A 27413-nucleotide genomic window follows, 5' to 3' on the forward strand; every position below is an offset into this window, starting at 1 on the left:
CTACCCAATCAAGGGGTAGCAAGGATTGCGTACCAGTATGACCAGCCGTAGTCCCAGTTCTGTGGTCTCCAGTCTTCAGGGCCCAGATTGACGGTCATCTGAAAGACGGTTGTGTACATCATGTGTGCGACCATCCCCAGCAATCCTGCAACATACACACAACCAATAGAAGGATCAGACACGAGACAAACCATCAAAGAGGACCAGTCACTTCTGAAATGTCCTAAATCCTATTTCGCAGTCATATTATAGTTTATATTTAAATCCATTTCTATTTTCAGCATTCCCTCCTACCATACAACATTTGCCAATAATCTCATGTTTGTAAGAATGTGACAAACACTTCCTAAAATCATCAGTGCCATCTAGTGGCCATAACTCAGTATATTCCTGAATTAGCTATTGCAGGAAAATACCACATTATGGCCACTAGATGGTATGTATGATCATAGGAAACTATCATGTTAGACAAAATATGGCAAGTTTTCATTGCGGCTGTCACATCAGTGATTTTTTTCATAAATGGACCCCATGTGTATCATGTCTGCAGTCTCTGACCATCTCTTGCATCACATCTGCAGTCTCTGATCATCTCTTTTTATCAAGTCTGCAGTCTCTGATCATCTCTTGCATCATATCTGCAGTCTCTGACCATCCCTTGTACCATATCTGCAGTCTCTGACCATCTTTTGTATCATTTCCATAGTCTCTGATCATCTCCTGTATCAAGTCTGCAGTCTTTGACCATCTCTCCTATCATGTCTGCAGTCTTTGATAATTTCCTATAACATGTCCGCAGTTTCTGACCATCTCTTGTATCATGTCTGCAGTCGCTGGCCATTTCTTCTATCATGTCTGCAGTCTCTGACCATCTCTTTTACCAAGTCTGAAGTCTCTGACCGTCTTTTGTATAATTTCCAGAGTCTCGGACCATCTCTTGTATCATTTCCACAGTCTCCAACCATCTCTTGTATCATTTCCACAGTCTCGGACCATCTCTTGTATCATTTCCACAGTCTCGGACCATCTCTTGTATCATTTCCAAAGTCTCGGACCATCTCTTGTATCATTTCCACAGTCTCGGACCATCTCTTGTATCCTTTCCATAGTCTCTAACCATCTCTTGTATAATTTTCACACTCTCTAACCATCTCTTGTATCATTTCCACAGTCTCCAACCATCTCTTGTATCATTTCCACAGTCTCGGACCATCTCTTGTATCATTTCCACAGTCTCGGACCATCTCTTGTATCATTTCCATAGTCTCCAACCATCTCTTGTATCATTTCCACAGTCTCGGACCATCTCTTGTATAATTTCCACAGTCTCCAACCATCTCTTGTATCATTTGCACAGTCTCGGACCATCTCTTGTATCATTTCCACAGTCTCGGACCATCTCTTGTATCATTTCCATAGTCTCTAACCATCTCTTGTATCATTTCCACAGTCTCGGACCATCTCTTGTATCATTTCCACAGTCTCGGACCATCTCTTGTATCATTTCCACAGTCTCCAACCATCTCTTGTATCATTTCCATAGTCTCTAACCATCTCTTGTATAATTTTCACACTCTCTAACCATCTCTTGTATCATTTCCACAGTCTCCAACCATCTCTTGTATCATTTCCACAGTCTCAGACCATCTCTTGTATCATTTCCACAGTCTCGGACCATCTCTTGTATCATTTCCAAAGTCTCGGACCATCTCTTGTATCATTTCCAAAATATTGGACCATCTCTTGTATCATTTCCACAGTCTCCAACCATCTCTTGTATCATTTGCACAGTCTCGGACCATCTCTTGTATCATTTCCACAGTCTCGGACCATCTCTTGTATCATTTCCAAAGTCTCGGACCATCTCTTGTATCATTTCCACAGTCTCCAACCATCTCTTGTATCATTTCCACAGTCTCAGACCATCTCTTGTATCATTTCCAAAGTCTCAGACCATCTCTTGTATCATTTCCAAAGTCTCGGACCATCTCTTGTATCATTTCCACAGTCTCCAACCATCTCTTGTATCATTTGCACAGTCTCGGACCATCTCTTGTATCATTTGCACAGTCTCCAACCATCTCTTGTATCATTTGCACAGTCTCGGACCATCTCTTGTATCATTTCCACAGTCTCGGACCATCTCTTGTATCATTTCCAAAGTCTCGGACCATCTCTTGTATCATTTCCACAGTCTCTAACCATCTCTTGTATCATTTCCACAGTCTCTAACCATCTCTTGTATCATTTCCAAAGTCTCGGACCATCTCTTGTATCATTTCCACAGTCTCTAACCATCTCTTGTATCATTTCCACAGTCTCTAACCATCTCTTGTATCATTTCCAAAGTCTCGGACCATCTATTGTATCATTTCCACAGTCTCGGACCATCTCCTGTATCATATCTGCAGATCATCAGTGCCATCTAGTGGCCATAATGCAGTATATTGCTAAATTACATATTTCAGGAAAATACCGCATTATGGCCACTAGATGGTATGTATGATCATAGGAAATAATCATATTAGACAAAATATGTCAAGTTTTCATTGCGGCTGTGCAAATGTTTGTCACATCAGTGATTTTTTTCTTTATAAATGGACCCCGTGTGTATTTAGACTTGTGTGCTTCACTGTCAAGAACAATTGTCAATTGCATTGGCTCTTAAAGGACTTTTAATTGTGCTACATTCAATTATTTTTCATACAGCTGTTGGCACCATTTTCTTTTTTATGTGTTGGGTGTTTCTCATTAACGTTTGGGGTATTCATTGGCTTCTGAAACTCTGTCGTTGTGACTTTTTTTAACAATTAAAAGGGACATACAACATACAGCGGATACACCATCATCTGGACCACCAGGCAGGGTGGGCAGTTCTCAGACCCATTGATATTGGCATGAGTAATAAAAAAATCTAATAAAAGAATTACAACAAAAAGTAACAAAAATCAGGAGAAGGAAGTAAAAATATTTGAATAGAATCAAATCACCTTGATGATTTTACCGTGTGATCCCCCAGAGGGCGCTGGTGTTTGCGCATTGGTGGAATTGGATATTTCTGCCTTTCTGAAATGTCATTTATAATACGGAGGTGGAATGTGGAATTTCCAAGAAGGAAGCCAAAACTGGAGAAGAGCTGAGAACAAACATAAATCTTTCTGAATCTAATGCTCTGCTTCTAGAAAACTCGTCTTGTGGAATTTATCCTCCAGTTGAATTTAGTTTAGTTCTTAAAACTCTTTTTTTAAATGAGACTCCAATTGCACATTTTCTGGAAAATCTGACCACTTCCTGAATTTATAGTAATAAATATTTCTGAATTTTCAAAAGAATGAACGGAGTCTGTGCGAAGGGGACGTTGTGTGCTGCTGTACACTCAGTGCTCAGTGTTTGTGTGGCCCTTGGGGCCCCTGCAGATTCTAATCTGCGTTTCCTTAATGCCCTGTAATAGCAGTGATTTCTAGAAGTCTCCTGTAATGTGTCCCCAGTCTATGCTCCTGAAGCTTGGCCCCAGTCTCCAACAATTCTTATAGCAAGTTACTAGTCTCTGACAGCCTCCTGCAGCATGTCCACAGTCTCTGACCATCTCTTGTATCATGTCTGCAGTCTCTGACCATCTCTTGTATCATGTCCACAGTCTCTGACCATCTCTTGTATCATGTCTGCAGTCTCTGACCATCTCTTGTATCACGTCCACAGTCTCTGACCATCTCTTGTATCATGTCCACAGTCTCTGACCATTTCTTGTATCATGTCCACAGTCTCTGACCATCTCTTGTATCATGTCCACAGTCTCTGACCATCTCTTGTATAATGTCCACAGTCTCTGACCATTTCTTGTATCATGTCCACAGTCTCCGACAATCTCTTGTATCATGTCCACAGTCTCTGACCATCTCCAGTATCATGTCCACAGTCTCTGACCATTTCTTGTTTAATGTCCACAGTCTCTGACCATTTCTTGTATCATGTCCACAGTCTCCGACAATCTCTTGTATCATGTCCACAGTCTCTGACCATCTCCAGTATCATGTCCACAGTCTCTGACCATTTCTTGTTTAATGTCCACAGTCTCTGACCATTTCTTGTATCATGTCCACAGTCTCTGACCATTTCTTGTATCATGTCCACAGTCTCTGAACATTTTGCTGCAGGTTCAGCACATGATTTATTTAATTCATTCATTCATCTCTTGTATCATGTCTGCAGTCTCTCACCATTTCTTGTATCCTGTCTGCAGTCTCTGACCATCTCTTTTATGTCATATCCACAATCTCTGATCTGATCATCTCTTGTGTCATGTCTGCAGTCTTTAAACTTTTCCTATAGCGTGTCTGCAGTCTCTGACTGTCTCTTGTATTTTTTCCTGCAGTCTCTGACCATTTCTTGTATCATGTCTGCAATCTTTAAACATCTCTTGTATCATGTCCACAGTCTCTGACCATCTCTTGTATCATGTCCGCAGTCCCTGACCATCTCCTGTATCATGTCTGCAGTCTCTGACCATCTCCTGTATCATGACTGCTGTCTCTATCTCTTGTATCATGTCTGCAGTCTTTGACCATCTCCTGTATCATGTCTGCAGTCTCTGACCATCTCCTGTATCATGTCTTCAGTCTCTGACCATCTCCTGTATCATGTCTGCAGTCTCTGATCCTCTCCTGTATCATGTCTGCAGTCTCTGACCATCTCCTGTATCATGTCCGCAGTCTCTGACCGTCTCTCGTATCATGTCTGCGGTTTCTGACCATCTCTTTTGTGTCATATCCACAATCTTTGATCATCTCTTGTGTCATGTCTGCAGTCTTTAAACATCTCCTATAGTGTGTCTGCAGTCTCTGACTGTCTTTTGTATGTTCTCTGCAGTCTCTGATTATCTCTTGTATCATGTCCGCAGTCTCTGACCATCTCTTGTATCATGTCCGCAGTCTCTGACCATCACTTGCATAATTTATGCAGTCTCTGACTGTTTCTTGTATCATGCAGTCTCTGCCTGTTTCTTGCAGTCTTTGACCATCACTTGCATCACTTCTGCAGTCTCTGACCATCTCTTTTGTGTCTTATCCACAATCTCAGATCACCTCTTGTGCCATGTGTGCAGTCTTTAAATATCTCCTATAGCGTGTCTGCAGTCTCTGCCCCTCTCTTGTATTTTCTCTGCAGTCTCTGACCATCTCTTGTATCGTGCCCATCGTCTTTGGCTATATCCTGTTGTGTGTCCCTGACACTGGGTACACTGTATATTATGGCCCTTTGGTGATGCTGAGGATTGCATTTGTGGCCCCTCAAATCAAGAAAGTTGACCAGCGCTACTTTAAAGAATGGGACCACCAGGCTTGGAACTAAAAATGAAACAAATCAGTATTACCACTTATAACCACTTGGTGGCGCACAGACCCTGTGTTCAGTTTTGTACCTGCTGCTCTAATGGATGAATAATTTATTTTGACAATCCATGGAAGAGAGAACATTGGCCATAGTCATATAGGAAAGGGACATACCTGACAATACAGTAAAAATGGCGGCAAAGGCGTTGAGCTTGAGTCCGTCAATTACAGACGTATAATAACAAACTTCTACAGACATGAGGCTCACTCCTGTAAGGAGCAATGTGATATACAAGACCTCGGCCACAATGGAGAGCCACAGAACCCCTGCAGAGGAGAGAGGAGATGCCATTAGCTGATAGAACACAACACACACACACATATACACACACACATATATATATATATATTAAAGATATACTATATGTTATATACTCCACATTCCTGTAGCCTGTGCTGTAAGTTATATACTTCATACCACTGTATGCTGTGCTGTATGGTATATATGTCACACCATTGTGCTATGTTTCATAATTCACACTGCTGTATACTGTGTGAGATGTTATATACTCTACACTTCTGTATACTGTACTTTATATTATATAAACAACATCACTGTACTGAACGTTATATAGTCTGCACACCTGTATACTGTGCTGTTTGGCATATACTCCACACCCCTGTAGACTGTGCTGCATGTTATATACTTTGCACCACTGTATTCTGTGCTGTATGGTATGTATTTCACCCTGCTATATATTGTGCTGTATGTTATATACTTTACATTGTTTAATAGTGCACTGTATGTTATGTACGTCTCACCACTGTATACCGCGTGGGATGTTATATATACCAAATCCCATATACTGTTTTGTATGTTGTATTCTCCACACTGCTGTATACTGTGCTGTACCTTATGCACATCACACCACTGCATACTGTGCTGTATGTTACATAATATACATCCTGTGCTATAAGTAATTACATTACCATAGCCTGTGCTGTAAGTAATATACGTCACACCACTAAGTACTGTGCTGTATGTTATATACTTCACACCTCTGTGTACTGTGCTGTACGTTATATACTCCACATCCCTGTAGACAGCGTTGTATAGTATATACAGTATTTAACACCTATGTATACTGTGCTGTACGTTATATACTCCACATCCCTGTAGACTGCGTTGTATAGTATATACAGTATTTAACACCTATGTATACTGTGCTGTACGTTACATACTTCACATCCCTGTAGACTGCGTTGTATAGAATATACGGTATTTAACACCTGTGTATACTGTGCTGTACGTTACATACTCCACATCCATGTAGACTGCGTCGTATTGTATATACCGTGCTTAACAGCTTTGTATATTGTGCTGTACGTTATGCACATCACACCACTATATACTGTGCTGTATGTTACATAATCTACATCCTGTGCTATAAGTAATTACATTACCATAGCCTGTGCTGTAAGTAATATACGTCACACCACTAAGTACTGTGCTGTATGTTATATACTTCACGCCTCTGTGTACTGTGCTGTACGTTATATACTCCACATCCCTGTAGACTGCGTTGTATAGTATATACAGTATTTAACACCTATGTATACTGTGCTGTACGTTATATACTCCACATCCCTGTAGACTGCGTTGTATAGTATGTACAGTATTTAACACCTATGTATACTGTGCTGTACGTTACATACATCACATCCCTGTAGACTGCGTTGTATAGAATATACGGTATTTAACACCTGTGTATACTGTGCTGTACGTTACATACTCCACATCCCTGCAGACTGCGTCGTATTGTATATACTGTGCTTAACAGCTTTGTATATTGTGCTGTACGTTATGTACTCCACATCCCTGTAGACTGCGTCGTATTGTATATACCGTGCTTAACACCTCTCTATGTTGTGCTGTACTTTATATACTCCACACCTCTGTAGACTGTGTTGTGTAGTATATACATAACTCCTCTGTATACTGTGCTGTACGTTATATACTCCATACCTCTGTAGACTGCGTTGTATAGTATATACCAGGGATATGCAATTAGCGGACCTCCAGCTGTTGCAGAACTACAAGTCCCATCATGCCTCTGCCTCTGGGTGTCATGCTTGTGGCTGTCAGAGTCTTGCTATGCCTCATGGGACTTGTAGTTCTGCAACAGCTGGAGGTCCGCTAATTGCATATCCCTGGTATATACAGTATTTAACACCTCTGTATACTGTGCTATATGTTATATATTCCACACCCCTGTAGGTTGTGTTGTATGGTATATACTCCACACCTCCGTATACTGTGCTATATGTTATATATTCCACACCCCTGTAGGTTGTGTTGTATGGTATATACTCCACACCTCTGTATACTCCACACTGCTGAATTTTGTATTTTACATTATATACCACACATAGCTGTAGACTGTGCTGTATGTTATATACCCCCCACTGCTGTATACTGTCCTACAACGTATATGTTGTATACTCCTCACTGCTTTATTCGCCTTTTTTTTGGTGGCATTTAATTTTAACGTTCGTTTATTTTAAAAACAAGGTTAGTGATCGTGATTATGCAAACAATACCGCCCCCTACTGCTCATTCCATGTATGTAAAACTGCATAGCCTGGGGACAGGTTCACTTTAAAGGTGACCTTCCCCACCTCACACCCTCGTATTGGATTCCCTATGGACTCCGTGGGAACCAGCAGATCCAGAAACAGATCTCGGAATCTTCTGTCTCTGTACGGCTGACCATACACTGTACAATCCGGTTGTGCCATCTTCTTTAGACCTCTTGCCAGCCCTGTAGGACAAAAGCCTGGCTGGCTTGATACAAATTAACCACTTGCCTACCTGGGTCATGAAGAGGATAAAAAGTATTGTTTCGGTTTTGTCCTGACATTATTTAGGTACAGGAGATTGCATAGTGTGTGTGGCCATCTTTTCTTCTTCTTCTTTTCTGTTTTTCCTCAGATTTCCGAGCGGTGGGTTCTCGGTGACAACGTGTATTAGAAATGCAGCGCCAAAGTTAAAACTGCTTATATTTTGTCCCCCAACCAGCCAGTCAACATGCTCAGGGGATTTAAAAAGTAAGAAATGTTTCTGTTTTCATTACACATCTTATTTTACACTTAGTGATATCACTGGGTCTCTGCGCTTCCCTATGCAATACGGGGAGCTCACGACTGGTGGGAGGAGCTCACGACTGGTGGGGGGGGCTCACGACTGGTGGGAGGAGCTCACGACTGGTGGGGGGGGGGCTCCCGACTGGTGGGAGGCGCTTACGACTGGTGGGAGGCACTCACGACTGGTGGGAGGAGCTCATGACTGGTGGGGGGCGCTCACGACTGGTGGGGGGGGGGGCTCGCGACTAGTGGGAGGCACTCGCGACTGGTGGGAGGTGCTCACGACTGGTGGGAGGAGCTCACGACTGGTGGGGGCGCTCACGACTGGTGGGAGGCGCGCTCACGACTGGTGGGAGGCGCTCTCACGACTGGTGGGAGGCGCGCTCACGACTGGTGGGAGGCGCTCTCACGACTGGTGGGAGGCGCGCTCACGACTGGTGGGAGGCGCTCTCACGACTGGTGGGAGGCGCTCTCACGACTGGTGGGAGGCGCTCTCACGACTGGCGGGAGCAGCTCTCACGACTGGCGGGAGGCGCTCTCACGACTGGCGGGAGGCGCTGCTTCCTGAACACAGCTCCCTGTCTCAGCGCTCCTATGAGTGCCGGTGTTTCGTTTATATAGATATATAGATTAGGCGACCCATCAGAATGTGTAACGGAAGTGACATTTCGTCGCCGCCATCTTGCTACACCCCGCACTCCTCTGTAGTAAGGATACACTGAGAAGGGGGAAAGCGGACATCTTGTCACACCCACCGGAGTTTTTGCATTTTACAGTTATTTTTAACAGTGCAGTGAGTTTATATAGTGAAGTGCAGTACTTACAACTCCATATGAATGTTTGGATGTTGAATGTTAAAAGCAGCGGTCTTCTGTCAGATTAACAGACCTGACAGATGAGCGAGCTTGCCACTGCTTTTAAAATTCAACAACTAACCAGTCAGACGGAGTTGTAAGTACTGTTAGAAATAAGTGTGCAATGCAAAACTCCGGTGGGTGTAACAAGATGTCCGCTCCCCCCCCCCTTCTCAGTGTATCCTTACCATGGGGGAGTGCGGGGTGTAGCAAGATGGCGGTGACAGAATGTCACTTCTGTTTTGGTTACAAATTCTGATGGGTCACCTAATCTGATGAAACACCAGTTTGTAATGTGGGGGTTGCCTGTGACCCGACCATCGGGGGGGTACTGGTGAGATATATATATATATATATATATATATATATATATATATATATATATATATATATATACACACACACACACACACACACACACACACACACACACACAGGGCCCCCGGGCAATAGGAGATTATGGGGCCACACAGAATACAGACACGCTGAAAAAGTGTTGTGCTTTTTACATCAATTCGTTTACTTCGTTTTGTTTATTTTCAAATAGTTTCAAAACATTTTCGAATTTCAATAGTTTTTGAATTTCCAAAGAGAATAAAAATAAAATAGAAAATAAAGGAATAGAATCAAAAAATAATTTCTATTCTATTCTTTGGAAATTGGAAAACCATTCGAATTTCGTACAATTTTTTTTTCCTGTTATTTCAGATTCGTTTTAAATTGGGTAATATTTTAATTCAGAAATTCGGATACATCAGAGTTTGTGAAAAACGAAAATTCATCCGAATTTTGAATCTGAACGAAACAAAACCGCACATGTCTACTGGACGTCCTCCGGGGAGGATATGAGGAAAGCTCTATCTGACTTCCTGCAGCTTCTATGGCACATTACTGTATGAGACGCTCACAGTGTGCAGTGAGATCAGAGTCAGCCATTGCAGTCCAGGAGAGGACACTGTACTACAAACTGAGTGGAAGATTGGGGGGGGGGGTCACCCAATCTTAGAGGAGTAGTAGCAGTAGAGGAGGAGTTCCCCTTTAATATCAGCGGGTGAGGGGACGTGGGCCGGCGGCAATGATTGTGTTATATAAAACGGAAAACGCGTTCCACGGTGGAGAAATGCGTCACGGACGGGTGAGCCAGGCGGCCGCAATGTTTGTTTCATTAACATCCCCATTACAGCGAGCGAGAAAAGCGAGGAGACGCTCATCTCCGGCGCTCGTCCTCATGAATTATGTAACGGGACAATAGAACGGTCGGATGGAGCTGCTGGTTAACTGATATGAGGCCGGGGGGGGGAATTATTAATAGCCTGGGTGTTAAAAATCAATGCGGCGCTCCAGGATGGCGACTGTCACTACGCTAAACGTAACTGGCCACGCCACATCGCCAATACAGACACCCCTGTGTGAAAAAGTATACACCCCCCTTTCACCTGTAAGCTACGTGTGGATGGCTTTGAATTTTACATTTTGTGTGTGGTCGCTGTTTTGGAATATCATTAAAAAGCTAGCTGTAAACAAAACAAAAAAATTATATATATATATATATTTTTATTTTGTTTTTCGCTAGAAAATTACTTAGAAACCCCAAAAATTATAATATATATTTATTTTTTCCCCCCAGACACCCTAGAGAATAAAATGGCAGTCATTGCAATACTTTGTCACACCGCATTTGTGCGGCGGTCTTACAAACGCAATTTTTTGGGGAAAGAAAATACACTTTTAATTAAAAAATAAGAAAGCGGCAACGTCAGCCCAATTTATTATTTTTTTTTCATATTGCGAAAGATAATGTTACACCAAGTAAATTGATACCCAACATGTTACGCTTCAAAATTGCGCCCGCTCGTGGAATGGCGACAAACTTTGACCCTTTAAAAATCTCCGTAGGTGAGGTTTAAAAATTTCTACAGGTTACACACTTTGAGTTACAGAGGAGACCTAGTGCTAGAATTATTGCTCTCACTCTACCGATCGCGGCGATACCGCACATGTGTGGTTTGAACACCGTTTTGCGGGCTTATGCGCACGAGCTCGGTGGGACGGGGCTTTTAAAAAATAAAAAAAATAATAATATTTTTAATTTTACTTTTACACTGTCCTAAAAAAAAAAAAAATTATTTGGGTCACTTTTATTCCTAGTGCAAGCAATGTAAACATCCCTTGTAAAAGAAATATGCAGGACAGGCTCTCTTTAATGTGAGATTGGAAAAAAATAAAAAGACCTCAGATCTCACATTTACACTTAAATGCAAAAAATAAATAAAAAAAAACAAAACAAAAAAAATATTTTAAAAAAATGTAAAAAAATTTCCCCTTCAAGACCATTGGGTGGAAGTGATATATGACATCGCTTGTGTCATCCATTGATATGGAGTCGAGTGGGATCCATCTTTCCCTCACCTGGCTCCATGCTACTGAGGGGGAAGGACCCAATCATCTCTAACGACGGCTCAGGCAAGCGGGGAGTGGCTGGGGGGGGGGGGGGGGTTGGGGGTTTCTGTGGGGGCGGTGTCACCTCTCCCGCCGCCAATAAAAGTGATCTTGTGGCGAATTTGCCACCGAGACTTTTATCTGAAAGCGGACTAACCACTGTTTAAAAACATACCGGGGTTATGGCAGCCATCTTCTGCCATAACAACGGTATTCCATGTTAAACAGTCGCAGTATAATGACGGCGGGCGGTCCACAAGTAGTTGAACTCCCATGCGACTTTTCAAAAACAGAGTAACTCTGTGGTGTGAAAAGTCCTGCATGCTACATCTTTGGTGTAGTTTTGAAAACGCACCTTTCCCTACCAAAATGAATGGAAATTGCGATAAAAATCATAGTTTAAAATATAAATAAAAAATTACGCACAATTTTGCATTTTTTGGTTCATTTTTTGACTCTCACGTCCATTTTTCCCCAGGTGCAGGCAACCCAAAAAAAAAAAAAAAAAAACGCACAGTAAAACACATCTGAAACACAGAAAAAATCACGGTAAAATGCGATTTTGCTTCAAAGCAATGTGAAAGTACCCTAATGCCCTATACACTATGAGCAAAATCGCACGAATGATTGGCCCGGTTTTCCTCAGCACATCGGAACTGAGGATAGAAATACTGTAGGAAAATTCTCACACGACAAAGACTTTTTTTTTTTTTTTGCATCATTTGTCGTTTCCGATCATGCGCAGTCTTCCATATCTGATATTTCTCATACGAAAACGGTACACAATAAATTAAAATAGTTTGTTCTGTTCCTGTACGAGAACAAATTTTCGTTTGGAAAGTTGGAAGCGGTTGTTCGAAAGTTTGTGTACACACTATAGGAAAATTGTACGATCGTTCTCGGACGGACAAAAACGTTCACCCGATTGTCTTATAATGTGGGCATAAGGCTCCATCCACCTGGGCGTTCTGGAACCACGGCGATACGCGTGACGCATTTACGATGCGGTTACTTCTAATGGCAACCCAAACACAGTGCGATTTTGCCACACGATAAATTGTTCTGCTGTTGCAAAAAAAAAAAAAAGCGCTACTTCTTTTTGAGCGACCAGCTTCATGCGAAAATAAATAAAATGACACCGCAATTGGCGTGCCATTAGAAGTAATGGCATTGCAAATGGGTGCCCGCGTTTTGCTACGATTTTGGAATGCCCAGGTGTGAATGAAGCCTAAAAAGGTGGTATTAAACCTAAAAAGCAAACATTTATTATGTTGCAGGTCATGTGACAGCTACATTTGTTTTCTTCTATTTTCATCTAGTGATCCAGCCCACGAGTCTTTTACTTTTCAAAAGCACAAGCTCTCCTGTGGAAAGTAGCAGTTACAGAGATGCGACAAACCATATAACACCGACAGGGGTGCTTACAACGATCAGCTTTTATTTACAGATGTAAAACCTTTATCCCAAAAAAAAAAAAAAAAAAAAAAAAAAAAAAAAAAAAGAAATAACTGCAGCTTCAATTTGTTATTGCCTCTAAATCTTCTAGCATACTTCTAGCAACACTCCCCTCCCCCAGCTGACAGTGCTGGTGTCCGTTGTGGCTCCTGTTCTCATTCCTCCAGAGTTGTGTCTCATAATTACAGGTGGTGTTACTGGCCATATCACAAAAAGGTGAAAAGAGGAGGGAGAAAAAATAAATAAATAAATAAAAAAAACACACCACACCACCACCACACACAGAATGCATCCACGAGATCTTCAATATATTACATTTTGGGTTAATACCCCTTTAACCACTTGCAGCGGCAAAGAGGGCAGACTTTAGGGTGCACAAATGCATTACATATGCATTTTCTCTTTTGGTTGACAAAAAAAAAAGGAAATATGCATTAGCGTGAACAGGCCCTTAACATGCGTGTTTGATGCAGGTCGCGTTTTTGGGATGCGTTAACGGTTGCTAGGGAGGAGGTATCTATTATGCAAGAAAATGCACCAAAAATGTATAGACATGCGTTTTTCAATACGATTCTTTTGAAGTCTATGGAGCCAAAAAAAATAAAATAAAATAAAAAAAAGGAAAAGAAAGAAAGAGAAAAAGAAGAAGAGAAAGAAATTGTTGCTACAATGCCCCCTCCCTCCTCCCCCTCCCCTTTAATATTGATGATACTATGCATTTCTAAATTCAATATAAGCACCTATATCAGTGCAGATTACAATACACCTCCCTCCTACTCAAAACATTACCATTGTGCAAAAAAAAAAAATAATAATAAATCTGATCATTATTTATATATTTATTAATAATAGTGTAATAATAGAGTAAATATAAAATGTATATACCAACTTCGAAACACATGCTCATATCAAATATAAACTGAAAAGTCACTTGTTCAATAGTGGACTACAAAACACATCTACATGAAATATAATATATTTTCTCTCTATCACACACACACATATAAATACACGTTATCAATTTAATCCAAAATGTGAGATTAAAGTGGTAAAGATGAAAAGATGCACCTGTGGGGGGAAAAAAACAAAAAGTTAGAAAAAAAGAGTGGGGTGAGCCTAGGAGGTGGTGACATCACCATCTCAATAGAAAATGCACACAGTGCAGGAGCGTTGTCTGGTGAGATTTGGGGCCCCCGTCATTCCCAGAGTCTTTAGTGGAAGGATGTGAGGTTGCCCTCTTCGGTGTGTGAGTGAACGTTAGGGGGCGGGGGGGGGGGGGGGTCGGGGTAAGATCTTGCCTTTTAGCGCACTTAAAATCTGTTTGACATTCAACTGATGGGGGTCACCAATGTGGACACCACACTTTTTTCCCCCCCTCTAGTTAAATTTTGTACGTTGTATCGCCACCATAAAAAGCGGCATGGAGGGGCTCTGTGAATTTGGCGGTGAAGGTGTGCAGGTGTCGGATCGGGGTGCAGAGCTCATAGAAGGAGATCCGCCCGGCCTCGTAATCCAGATAGATTCTGAATTTATCACTGGAAGGGTTGGTGGGTAGGTTGATCGTATAGTCATTATGTATTATTTTGAAGCATGCGATTGTTTTAAAGTCAATGTTGTTAGTAGATTTCTTCAACCACCAGGACTTATCATTTTCCTCAATGCTGAATGAGAACGCATGTTTGGGAACGTTGGCATAGCAGAGCCCTACACTTCCCAATCCACCAACCTCAACTTCCCAGTAATGTGTTCCTGAAGAAAAGCTCCCGGTGCTCAGAACAAGTTTATAGTTACACAGTTACGTGTGGATATAGATAAAGATTTCAGGTCATCAGACGCCTTGATGCATCTACAAGCTGTGATTTTTATTTAGGGATAGCTTGGTTGGGCCCCATGTGACTCCACACTTCAGAATCTATCAATACCTAGCATAAAGTCTGAACCTTCACGTTCATTGAGCTCTCATCCAGTTCATCTACTGCATAGACCTTCCTGTAAGTTATATCCAAGTTCATGTCATCTATAGGTTTCATGTCACAAAAGTCACCTCTGGTCTCCAGATCCTGTAGGACAATCAGTGGATCCACCACATCAAACAGCTCCGTGATGTGGAGCACCTTTCCGGCCAACACATCTCTCTTTGCTTTTAGCTCACAGACCAGTTTAGAGATGGATTGTGACCCCTGCTCTTTCTGCTGGGAGATCTCAGCCAGGACCTTCTCCTCCAGGAGATCCACTAATGATCTGAGGTCTCTGAAGGCGGTGGTGGCTCTCTGCTTCAAATCAGTTGTTTTTCCTTGAACTTTCCTCCATGCTCCTTGTAGCCCCTCAACATTTTTCTCAACCGCTTCAATCTTTGAGGTCAGCCGTTCCAAAACTTTTCTCAGATTCTCCTTCTTCTTCATGGAGGCCTCATCTAGCATGTCCACTTGATGTCCTTGGTGTTGTCCGGCCAGACTGCAGGACACACAGATGCAAACCTCATCCTGAATGCAGAAATATCGCAGGAGCTCTCTGTGGATGGAGCATCTCCGGTTCTCCAGGGAGGCGCTGGGATCCTGTAGGACATGTTCTGGGGAAATGTGGACTCTCAGATGATCAGCACACAGAGAGGCGTCACACATTAAGCAGGACTTGGAAGCAGGAACATGAGCATGGATGCAGTAGGTACAGAAGGTCTCTGCTGGTCCTTGCAGAGTCTGGGCAAGTGACATTTTCTCTGCTATATTCCACAATGCTATGTTCCTCCTCAGTGCAGGACGTTCCAGGAACTCCTCTCTGCACACTGGACAGGAATTTCCTCCAGACACCTCCGTAGTGTCCAGCACACGGTCAATACAGACCCGACAGAAGTTGTGTCCACATCTCAGCATCACTGGATCCATAACAATGTTCAGGCAAATGGAGCAACTCAGATCCTCTGTCAGGTCCGGAGTTGCCATTGTGGCCAACTCAAGAGGAAATTAAATTGAGAACTTTAATCGCCAAGTTCTGCTGGTAAGAAGGGTCAACCACCAGAATTATTGTAGAGTCAACAGTTCATTTCTGCAACATCCCCGTCGTCCTACCAACCGTAGAGGGTGGCCCATCTGATTACCAATGTGTAACAATCTGTATTATCGGTATAAACCCATAAACTGGACAGTTGGCAAAACTGAATTGCCACCTATAAGTTCCAAAGGCATCCAAGGCTGACCAGTTGCTTCTGAAGACTGGAAGCTCTGGGTGTGGACGCCTCTCACCTGAGGTTTGTTCTAATCAGCTGCACAGCCATTCCCCTCCCAGCCCGGCCATCTGCATCTTTATTTAACCACGTGCCTACCAAGCATTTTCACCCCCTGCCTGCCCAGGCCAATTTTCAGCTTTCAACTAGAGTTGCCACCTCATCCCTTTAGGCTGGGTTCACACTGCTGCGGCAGCGAGAACCGGATGTGATTTGCACCGCACTGCAGTGCAAATCACATCCGATCTCTGTGCAATACGAGTTCAGCCATACAGATAGTATGGCTGAATTCGCATTGCACCCGCCGCAAACTCGCACGGGACCCTTTTTTTGGTCCGCAGCAGAATCGGATCGCATGGGTGTTCACACCATGCGATCCGATTCCTGTCCGAGTTTGCAGATCGCACTGCGATATGCGGACTGATCTGGGGGGTGTCATTAACATTTCACTGACACTCCCAGCAGTCCGCATAGGGCAGTGTGAACTGCCGGCGGGAGGCATGCGATGCGGGAAAACGCAGCGGATTCGCGGCGTTCCCGCATTGCTTCAGTGTGAACCCAACCTAAAATCCGAACACATATGAATTCCACAGGTTCTGAGGCTAATTTCATGCAGATAAGGCACCAAGTGAGTTTAATTATCACCTTAATCAGCCACAGAAACTGTGCAATTAATATGTGTTCGGTTTTAAAGGGATGAGGTGGCAACCCTACTTTCAACACTGTCTCACTTTGACAATTGCGCGGTCATGCAACACTTGTACCCATATGATTTTATTTTTTTACAAAAATAGAGCTTTCTCTTGGTGGTATTTGATCACCACTGGGTTTTTATTTTTTTTACTAAACAAACAAACAAAGACCACAAATTTATATGTTTTTCTTGGTTTCTGTTATAAAATTTTGCCAACGGTTAATTTTTCTCCTTCACTGATGGACACTGATGAGGCGGCACTGACGAGGTACTGATGAGGTGACAGTGATGGGCACTGATGAGACTGCACTGATGAGGCAGCACTGACAAGGTAATGATGAGGCTGCACTGATAGGGGGCACTGATAGGTGACAGTGATGGGCACTGATGAGGCGGCACTGACGAGGTAATAATGAGGCTGCACTGATAGGGGGGCACTGATGAGGTCACAGTGTTGGGCACTGATGAGGCTGCACTGATAGGCGGCACTGACGAGGTAATGAGGCTGCACTGATAGGGGGCACTGATGAAGTGACAGTGATGGGCACTGATGAGACTGCACTGATAGGTAGCACTGATGAGGCAGCACTGACAAGGTAATGATGAGGCTGCACTAATAGGGGGCACTGATGAGGTCACAGTGTTGGGCACTGATGAGGCTGCACTGATAGGCAGCACTGATGAGGTAATGAGGCTGCACTGATAGGGGGCACTGATGAGGTGACAGTGATGGGCACTGAGACTGCACTGATAGGTGGCACTGATGAGGCTGCACTGATAGGGGCACTGATGAGGTGACAGTGATGGACACTGATGAGTCTGCACTGATAGGCAGCACTGATGAGGCAGCACTGACGAGGTAATGATGAGGCTGCACTGATAGGGGGCACTGATGAGGTCACAGTGTTGGGCACTGATGAGGCTGCACTGATAGGCAGCACTGATGAGGCGGCACTGACGAGGTAATGAGGCTGCACTGATAGGGGGCACTGATGAGGTGACAGTGATGGGCACTGATAGGTGGCACTGATGAGGCAGCACTGACAAGGTAATGATGAGGCTGCACTAATAGGGGGCACTGATGAGGCTGCACTGACAGGCAGCACTGATGAGGTAATGAGGCTGCACTGATAGGGGGCACTGATGAGGTGACAGTGATGGGCACTGAGACGGCACTGATAGGTGGCAATGATGAGGCTGCACTGATAGGGGGCAATGATGAGGTGGCAGTGATGGCAACTGATGAGGCTGCACTGATGAGGTGACAGTGATGGGCACTGATGAGGCTGCACTGATAGGCAGCACTGATGAGGCAGCACTGACGAGGTAATGATGAGGCTGCACTGATAGGGGGCACTGATGAGGTGACAGCGATGGCCACTGATGAGGCTGCACTTATATGTGGCACTGATGAGGCTGCACTGATAGGCAGCACTGATGAGGTAGCACTGATGAGGTAATGATGAGGCTGCACTGATAGGGGGCACTGATGAGGTGGCAGTGATGGCCACTGATGAGGCTGCACTGATAAGTGGCACTGATGAGGTGACAGTGATGGGCACTGATGAGGCTGCACTGATAGGCAGCACTGACGAGGTAATGATGAGGCTGCATTGATAGGGGGCACTGATGAGGTGACAGTGATGGCCACTGATGAGGCTGCACTGATATGTGGCACTGATGAGGCGACAGTGATGGGCACTGATGAGGTAATGATGAGGCTGCACTGATAGGGGGCACTGGTGAGGTGACAGTGATGGCCACTGATGAGGCTGCACTGATATGTGGCACTGATGAGGCGGCAGTGATGGGCACTGATGAGGCTACACTGATAAGTGGCAATTATGAGGCGGCACTGAATCAGTGCAGATATCCCCTTTCACTCTGGCTGATTACCGGCTCTCTTCTCCTAATGCTGTGACAGCGTGAGGAGAGGAATGCCGATAACCGGCAAGTGTGTTTACGTTGTGATCAGCTGTGATTGGCCCTTTACCCTGATATTTGGACACAGCGATCACAGAGCGTTCTGGATGCGTGACACAGGAGGCGCCCGGGGAAAGTGGTTCTAGCAGGACTTCAATAGGCGCCTTCCCAGAACTGGCCAACTGCTCTGTAGCCATCGTTCGGCTTCGGTGTGCTCGGCAAGTGGTTAAAGGTGACTACACACCACAAAATCTGATATACTGCAGATTTACTTCCAATGCAATGGATTGTTACATTTTTGCACTTTTTTTTAATATTTAACAGAGTTTAAAAAAGTGCGGAAGAACCCTCATAATACGAGGATCTAGCCGATCATTCCAATGACGCAGGCTCTTGCACTACGTAGTCTTCTAAAGAAGATTGTGTAGGCAGATTGCATAGTGTATGGGCAGATTTAGCTAAGCTCAGTCTCACATCCGCACTTGAGCAATTTCCAGAAACGTTCATTCTGATGTCAAATTTCGATTTAGTTTTAGTCATAGTCTTTTGACCAAAATGCCTTTTTTAATTTTAGTTGTATTTTAGTCAGCTGAATTGTTTTAGTCGTATTTTGTGTTCTATATGAATACATTATATTCCCGTATGACATGTGAAGCATTTCCCTGAACATACATGACCTGCACAGTACGGAGAAGGACGATTTTCCTGCTAGACGATCATTAGCTCTATCCAGGAGTGGCCGGTCCATAGGGGGTGCAGGGGCACCGCCCCCCGAGTTTGCATACGGGGCGCCGGAGTCATAGGTTTCTATGAGGTTTTTGTTTGTTTTGTTTTTCAAGCACATGATTAGAATCTGAGGCTCTCATTGGCTTGCAAAAGTTTGGGCTCGCGGCCCAGTGCTCTGCCCACCCACTTAAGACACTAGCGAATCAATATGCGATCTTACCTTCCAGCTTCTCCTCCCAGCCAATCAGGACAGGAGGCGGATCGTGTTCGCCAGGAGTAAAAGCCGAGGAAGCCGCAGTGCTGCGACCATGGAGGGGTGTTTGCCACTCCTCCCACAAAGTTTAGCACCAGCCGTCAATAGTTCTATTCATACCCCCCCTCCTGCCTGCTGTGCCCATTGTAATCAGGTCTCAGGGTGCGCGGTGCGATTCACAAGCAGTTTACGTGCGGTGCGATTTCAACCCATTAGTTTTGATGGACTAAAATCGCACCGCATTAAAAGCAGTGCATGCACTACTTTTTAAAAAAGTTTTTTTGCGATCTGTGCTTGGGGGTGCCGTTAACGTTCTATTGACACTCGCTGCGGCTTGCAAATAGAGTGCGTTTTGCATGCGATCTGAATCGGAACGTGCGGCGCGTTCATGTGGCAGCATGAGGACCGGTCCTCAATCCCCACCTATTTTCTTTATGTACAGCAAGAGAAGTGAGACTGCATAGCAGGAGATCAGACAAAGCTAAATCTAAGCAACCTCACTACTGGAGTCTCCAACAAGCAGCGCTAACTAATTATACCAGAACTTAAAAAAAAAAAAAAAAAAATTACACACATATATATATATATATATATATATATCAACATTGCTGTGATACCAGGTCTGTGCAGCCAATCAGAGGCTCTGCAGGAAAACAGATCCTGCCCCCTGCTACAGTGCCATATAAGCTGCAATTTAGTTATAGGGTAGCTTAGGTGCCCTGTAGGGTCTTGATCTGCTCTAACACATAGGGGTGTGTTTATGACAAATTTCGAGAGCTATTTAATCTGTGCGTATGGGGGAAAAAAAAAATCAAATGTTCTCAGGCTTTATGTTCTGCAGTTCGAATGTTAATTCTTTTTTTTTTTTTTTTTTTTTTTTTGTCAATGATTGTGAATGGGGAACATACCGGATTATGACCACTAGATGGAGCTGAAAATTATAAGTAATTAATTGTGCTCCTTGGCGCCATCTAGTGGCCATAATTGTATTTATCCAATTTGCATATTTTTCCTATGATTAAAGCCGTATTAAACCCAAAAAGCAAACATTTATTATACTGCAGCTTTTCAATTCTTAGAGGTGATGGCTGCATTTGTTTTCTTCTATAGCAGTGATCGCGAACCGTGGCACCCCAGATGTTTTGGAACTACATATTCCATGATGCTCAACTTCACTGCAGAGTGCATGAGCATCATGGGAAATGTAGTTCCAAAACATCTGGGGTGCCAAGGTTCACCATCACTGACCTATAGGCTTCTTTCCTTTATTTTCACCTGGTGATATGGCCGGTAAGGCTTGTTTTTCAACAGAACAAGCTGTAGCAGTTAGAGGGGTTGGGACAAACCATTTACTGCTGACAGGGGTGCTTACAGTGATCAGATGTAAGTTATTTACATAAAAACCTTTATCTCAAAAGTCCATAGGGTTCAATATTGAGTTGGCCCACCCTTGGCAGCTATAACAGCTTCAACTCTTCTGGGAAGGCCGTCCACAAGGTTTAGGAGTGTGTCTATGGGAATGTTTGACCATTCTTCCAGAAGAGCATTTGTGAGGTCAGGCACTGATGTTGGACGAGAAGGCCTGGCTCGCAGTCTGTGCAGGCCAGTTAAGTCACCCCCCCTAAAAAAAAATAAAAATAAATAAAAATAAAATCCTCCTAGCACAAATCTTCTGCCCCGTCTACCATATCCCCTCTTCTTGCACAACCCCCCTCCCCCCAAATTCCCTCCTAGTACAAATGCTCTTCTCCCTTCCCAACCCAAGTCCTCTTCTCCTCCTAGAACAAGTCTTTTCCCATGCTGCCCCCCAAATTCCTCCTCCCAAGAAACCCCCCCCCCCCCAACCTCCTTGCGGTGCCCCTTCACCTCACATGATACCACCGTGTCCAGGGCAGACTCCCTCCTGCCCACCCCTTGTCCCGGCCCAGCTCCAGGAGGGCTTCCAGCATTCCTGCACCCGTGTGACCAGGGTACTCCCGGTGAGCTCTCAGTGATCCTACACTCCTGTATCCCAGGGATTCCAGGGGCTCTTGTTTCTGTGTATCCAGAACCCCAGTGCTGCAAGAGACTCGCACATCCCGAGAACCTCTGCTGCCAGAACCCCAGTGCTGCAAGAGACTCACACATCCCGAGAACCTCTGCTGCTAGAACCCCAGTGCTGCAAGAGACTCACACATCCCGAGAACCTCTGCTGCCAGAACCCCAGTGCTGCAAGAGATTCGCACATCCTGAGAACCTCTGTTGCCAGAACCCCAGTGCTGCAAGAGACTCACACATCCTGAGAACCTCTGCTGCTAGAACCCCAGTGCTGCAAGAGACTTGCACATTCTGAGAACCTCTGCTGCCAGAACCCCAGTGCTGCAAGAGATTCGCACATCCTGAGAACCTCTGCTGCCAGAACCCCAGTGCTGAAAGAGATTCGCAAATCCTGAGAACCTCTGCTGCCAGAACCCCAGTGCTGCAAGAGATTCGCACATCCTGAGAACCTCTGCTGCCAGAACCCCAGTGCTGCAAGAGATTCGCAAATCCTGAGAACCTCTGCTGCCAGAACCCCAGTGCTGCAAGAGATTCGCACATCCTGAGAACCTCTGTTGCTAGAACCCCAGTGCTGCAAGAGACTCACACATCCTGAGAACCTCTGCTGCCAGAACCCCAGTGCTGCAAGAGATTCGCACATCCTGAGAACCTCTGCTGCCAGAACCCCAGTGCTGCAAGAGATTCGCAAATCCTGAGAACCTCTGCTGCCAGAACCCCAGTGCTGCAAGAGATTCGCACATCCTGAGAACCTCTGCTGCCAGAACCCCAGTGCTGCAAGAGATTCGCAAATCCTGAGAACCTCTGCTGCCAGAACCCCAGTGCTGCAAGAGATTCGCACATCCTGAGAACCTCTGTTGCTAGAACCCCAGTGCTGCAAGAGACTCACACATCCTGAGAACCTCTGCTGCCAGAACCCCAGTGCTGCAAGAGATTCGCACATCCTGAGAACCTCTGCTGCCAGAACCCCAGTGCTGCAAGAGATTCGCAAATCCTGAGAACCTCTGCTGCCAGAACCCCAGTGCTGCAAGAGACTCACACAACCTGAGTACCTCTGCTGCCAGAACCCCAGTGCTGCAAGAGATTCGCACATCCTGAGAACCTCTGCTGCCAGAACCCCAGTACTGCAAGAGACTCACAAAGCCTGAGTACCACTGCTGCCAGAACCCCAGTGCTGCAAGAGATTCGCACATCCCGAGAACCTCTGCTGCCAGAACCCCAGTGTTGCAAGTAACTCGCACTCCTGTGTACGATGTGAAGGAAATTTATTAAGTGATTTTATTTTTTAATATATAGTTTATTCAGTAAATCTACAGACTGCTGTGAAATAGCAGTGCTATCATCCTGGGACTTGTAGTCCTTCACCAGCTCACTGTTCACAAATTTCCTACAATATTAATAGACAGACAGCAGGCGGCCGGACATGCAGATAATGAATTTATTGCTAATAATGAACACGACAATCTAATATACAGACCACATAACATCTTCTATATAAATACAATATATTCCCATATGACATGTGAAGCCTTTTCCCGAACATACATGACCGGTGCGGTACAGAGAAGGCCGATTTCTCATTTTGGTAGATGATCACCAGTTAAATCTTCCCTTCCCCCCCGCCTGTGAATGGGACTCAATTCAATTCAATCTCTACCTTTCTCTTTTTTGCTACATTATAGAAGTGCAGCGAGAGAAGTGAGACAAAGCCAAATCAAACAGATCTCGCTACTGGAATCTCAATGGGATACAAGAATCCATTTGTTGATTCAAGGAGCGGCACCAACTAATTATAACTGAAATATTCATTTTGGGTGAATTGTTTGTATTATGTACTCACTTTTATCACAATGAGAGAAAAAGAAAACCCCCCCAAAAAAAAAGTTGGGCCCGCCATGGGGCCAATGGCCATGCTGCGTGATGCAGCATGGACATTGGCCCCATGGCGGACCCACATTTTTTTTTCTTATCCGGTGTCCCATGATTACAGCCAATGCAAACAAGTCTAAGCTTACTAACAGAAAACAACAAATAACTAAACCTATCAACAGGAACAAGTTCAGAGCTCAGAATTATAATGACCATAAAAGAAATAAATAGTAATTGCTGATATCAGTGGAGCCCGGGAGGGAAGGAAAGGGAGTAAGGAGGGAACAGAATCCAAACTTCCAACTCAACAATAGGAAAAATCCTAAAACAGCAGATACAGGATAGCTCAGGGATGTGTTTATATGAAAAAAATTAAAAATAAAAAATAGAGCTCTTTATCCTGTGACACATCATGTTCATCTATTCTGTGCAAATGGGGGCAAAATGAACATTATTAGCCTATTTTCTTTCCAGGTTGAATGTTTTTCATTCATACGGAATAGAGAAAAAAAAAAAAAAAATCAGGAAAATACTGCAATATGGCCACTAGATGGAGTGGATGATCCTAGAAAATAAATACTTCTTTACTGTGATCGTCAGCTCCTTCTAGTGGCCACAGTGCAGTATTTTCCAGATTAACTTTATTCTGTATGAAGCTCAACATTTGACCTGGAGAGAAAATAGCCAAATAACATTTGTTTTTTTCCCCCATTCGCACAGGTTGACTGTACACGTGGCTTCGCAGGATAATTAGCTCTGCAAATGTATGATAAAAAAAATAAAAAAATACACCCCCATAAAGCAGGGGTAGGCAACCTGGGGCCCTCTAGCCGTTGTAGTCCCATCCTGCCTCTGGGAGTAATTGTAACTGCCAGCCAGCTTGCAATGCCTCATGGGAAATGTAGTTCAACAGCTAGGGGGCCCCAGGTTGCCTCCCCATAAAGTGTACCTTAATAACCTAGACCCTGTTGTAGATCTGAGCTACCAGGTCCCACCTCACAGACAAAAAAAAACTGCTGCAAAATCTCTTGCGATACCGGTTCCCTGGTGGTAAGTGCAGGCAGCCTTTTTAAAAATAAGCAGCCAATCAGTGACTTTGCCTGAAAACAGATCCCGCCCCCCCCCCCCCCCGCTACAACACTAATTCTGTACTGATACCACAAGGGTTCAACCAGCAGTTTAATTATAGGACAGCTTAAGGTTTCTTCAGGGCTTTCATCTGATATACCACCTAGGGGTGTTCTGAAAAATTTGAAGAGCTATTCATCCTGGGAAGCTGCATATGTGCGAATGAGGGCAAATAAAAAAATGTTCCCTGGGTATATGCTCTACAGTTTGGATGTAAACCATTGGGAAAGAAAAATTGGGGAAAAAAAAATACTACAATATAGCCACTAGTTGGAGCTGAATATCAGAGGATATAAGTATGCTCCTTAACCATCTAGTGGCCACAATGCGGTATTTTCCAAATTCTCACTTTTTTTTTTTTTTAAATGATTTACATTCAAATTGCAGAACGTTCGTTTTTTTCCCGCCAACTTGAACAAGAGGAATGTACATGCAGTTTAACTTAACAAGTAACTGAGTTTTTTTATTATTATTATAAATACACCCCCCCCCCCCCCCCCCCCAGTGTGGAATAGAAATAGTAAAACGGGGAACCCCCCCCCCACAGGAAATCTATCATTGGAGAAACATTGAGACCAACTTCTCCACGTTGGTTCTCTGGTTGTCATGCAGATCCTCTGGGTTCATTAGTATGATTTCCACAAGCATGCAGTAAAGGAGTTACAACACTTCCTGGCTATAAGAAAATGCCTAAAAATGGTATCAGGTCAGAAATTCAAAATAATAAAAACCAATTGGATAACATGAGCGCCAGTCAACCAGCATTTTCAGGGGGTGGTTAAATATGGCAGGTTTGGAATGCAAAGACTTCTTATTACATGAGGCTTCCCTCCCCCCATGAATAAATCGCTTTAGAATGGAAAGAAGGCACCTGTGGGGAAAAAAGGTAGAAAATGTACTGCCCTTACCCCTGGCTTCAAGAAGGTGGGGTGAGCCAAGGAGAAGGGGGCATCACCATCCTTCCAACAAGATCCTGGAAATGCTCAGTATCCCGAATTTCATTAGGAAATGCACAATTCACGAGCGTTACTTCATGTTATTCGGGATCCTCCTCATTCCCAGAGTCTTGTGGGAAGGAAGGTGACAATATCCTCTTTGGCATCAAAGCCTGGGGGGGGGGTAAGATCTTGCCTTTTAGCGCCCTTTAAATTTGTTTGACATTCGACTGATGGTGTCACCAATCTGGACATCGTGTTTTTTTTTTTTTTTCCTCTAGTTAATTTTGAATGTTGTATTATAGCCATAAAAGGCGGCATGGAGGGGCTCTGTGAATTTGGCGGTGAAGGTGTGCAGGTGTCGGATCGGGGTGCTGAGCTCATAGAAGGAGATCTGCCCGGCATCGTAATTCAGATAGATTCTGAATCTATTAGTGGAAGGGTTGGTGGGTAGGCGGCTCTCATAGCTGTCATGTATGGTTGTGAAATATATGATACTTGACCAGTCATTGCATCTAGATTTTCTCAACCACCAGGACTGTCTATTTTTCTCAATATTGTATTTTTCATTGATCAGACTGGCATAGCAGAGCCCTACACTTCCCAATCCACCAACCTCAACTTCCCAGTAATGAGTTCCTGAAGAAAAGCTCCCGGTGCTCATAGCAAGTTTATAGTCACAGCCACCTATGGATACAGATAGAGATTTCGGGTCATCGGACACCTTGATGCAATAACAAGCTGTATTTTTAGTTAGCGATAGCTTGGTTGGCTCCCGTGTGACTCCACACTTCAGATCTTTCAATATGAGGGATAACGTTTGGACCTTCGCGGTGATTGGACTCTCGTCCAGCTCATCTGCAGCATAGACCTTCTTGTGAGTTATATCCACGTTCATATCATCTATAGATTTCATGTCACAAAAGTCACTTCTACTGGTCTCCAGATCCTGTAGGACAATCAGTGGATCCACCACATCGAACAGATTCTCAACATGAAGCACCTTCCTGGCCAACTCATCCCTCTTTGCTTCTAGCTCCCGGATCAGATTTGAGACGGATTGTGACCCCTGCTCTTCCTGCTGGGAGATCTCAGCCAGGACCTTTTTCTCGAGGTGTTCCACAAATGATCTGAGGTCTCCGAAGGCGGCGGTGGCTCTTTTCTTCAATTCAGCAGTTTTTTCTTGACTTTTCCTCCATTGTTCTTGAAGTCCGTCAATTTTTTCTTTAACCTCCTGAAACTTTGAGATCAGTTTCTCAGAAACATTTCTCAGGTCCCCCTCCTTCTTCTTCCTGGAGGCCTCATCTAGCATGTCCAGCTGATGTCCTCGGTGTTGTCCGGCCAGACTGCAGGACACACAGATGCAAACTTTGTCCTTAATGCAGAAATATCTCAGGGGCTCTCTGTGGATG

The 27413-nt window shown here is 44.1% G+C and overlaps 1 protein-coding gene across 1 annotated transcript in view; it reads right to left on the bottom strand.

The window, feature by feature from the left end:
- GSG1L2 (GSG1 like 2) overlaps nt 1–27413 on the bottom strand; it is a 76443-nt gene that overhangs the window by 6465 nt on the left and 42565 nt on the right. The window contains exons 3-4 of the mRNA XM_077458783.1: nt 5502–5654; nt 34–145 (exon numbers count right to left, since the gene is read on the bottom strand). Coding sequence (XP_077314909.1) covers nt 34–145; nt 5502–5654 — 265 coding nt within the window. The remainder of the gene's footprint in view (nt 1–33; nt 146–5501; nt 5655–27413) is intronic.

This window comes from Lithobates pipiens, unplaced genomic scaffold (genome assembly GCF_037356315.1).
Source record: "Lithobates pipiens isolate NorthernLeopardFrog02 unplaced genomic scaffold, aLitPip1_a1.2 Scaffold_28, whole genome shotgun sequence".
In the NCBI taxonomy this organism is placed as follows: domain Eukaryota; kingdom Metazoa; phylum Chordata; class Amphibia; order Anura; family Ranidae; genus Lithobates; species Lithobates pipiens.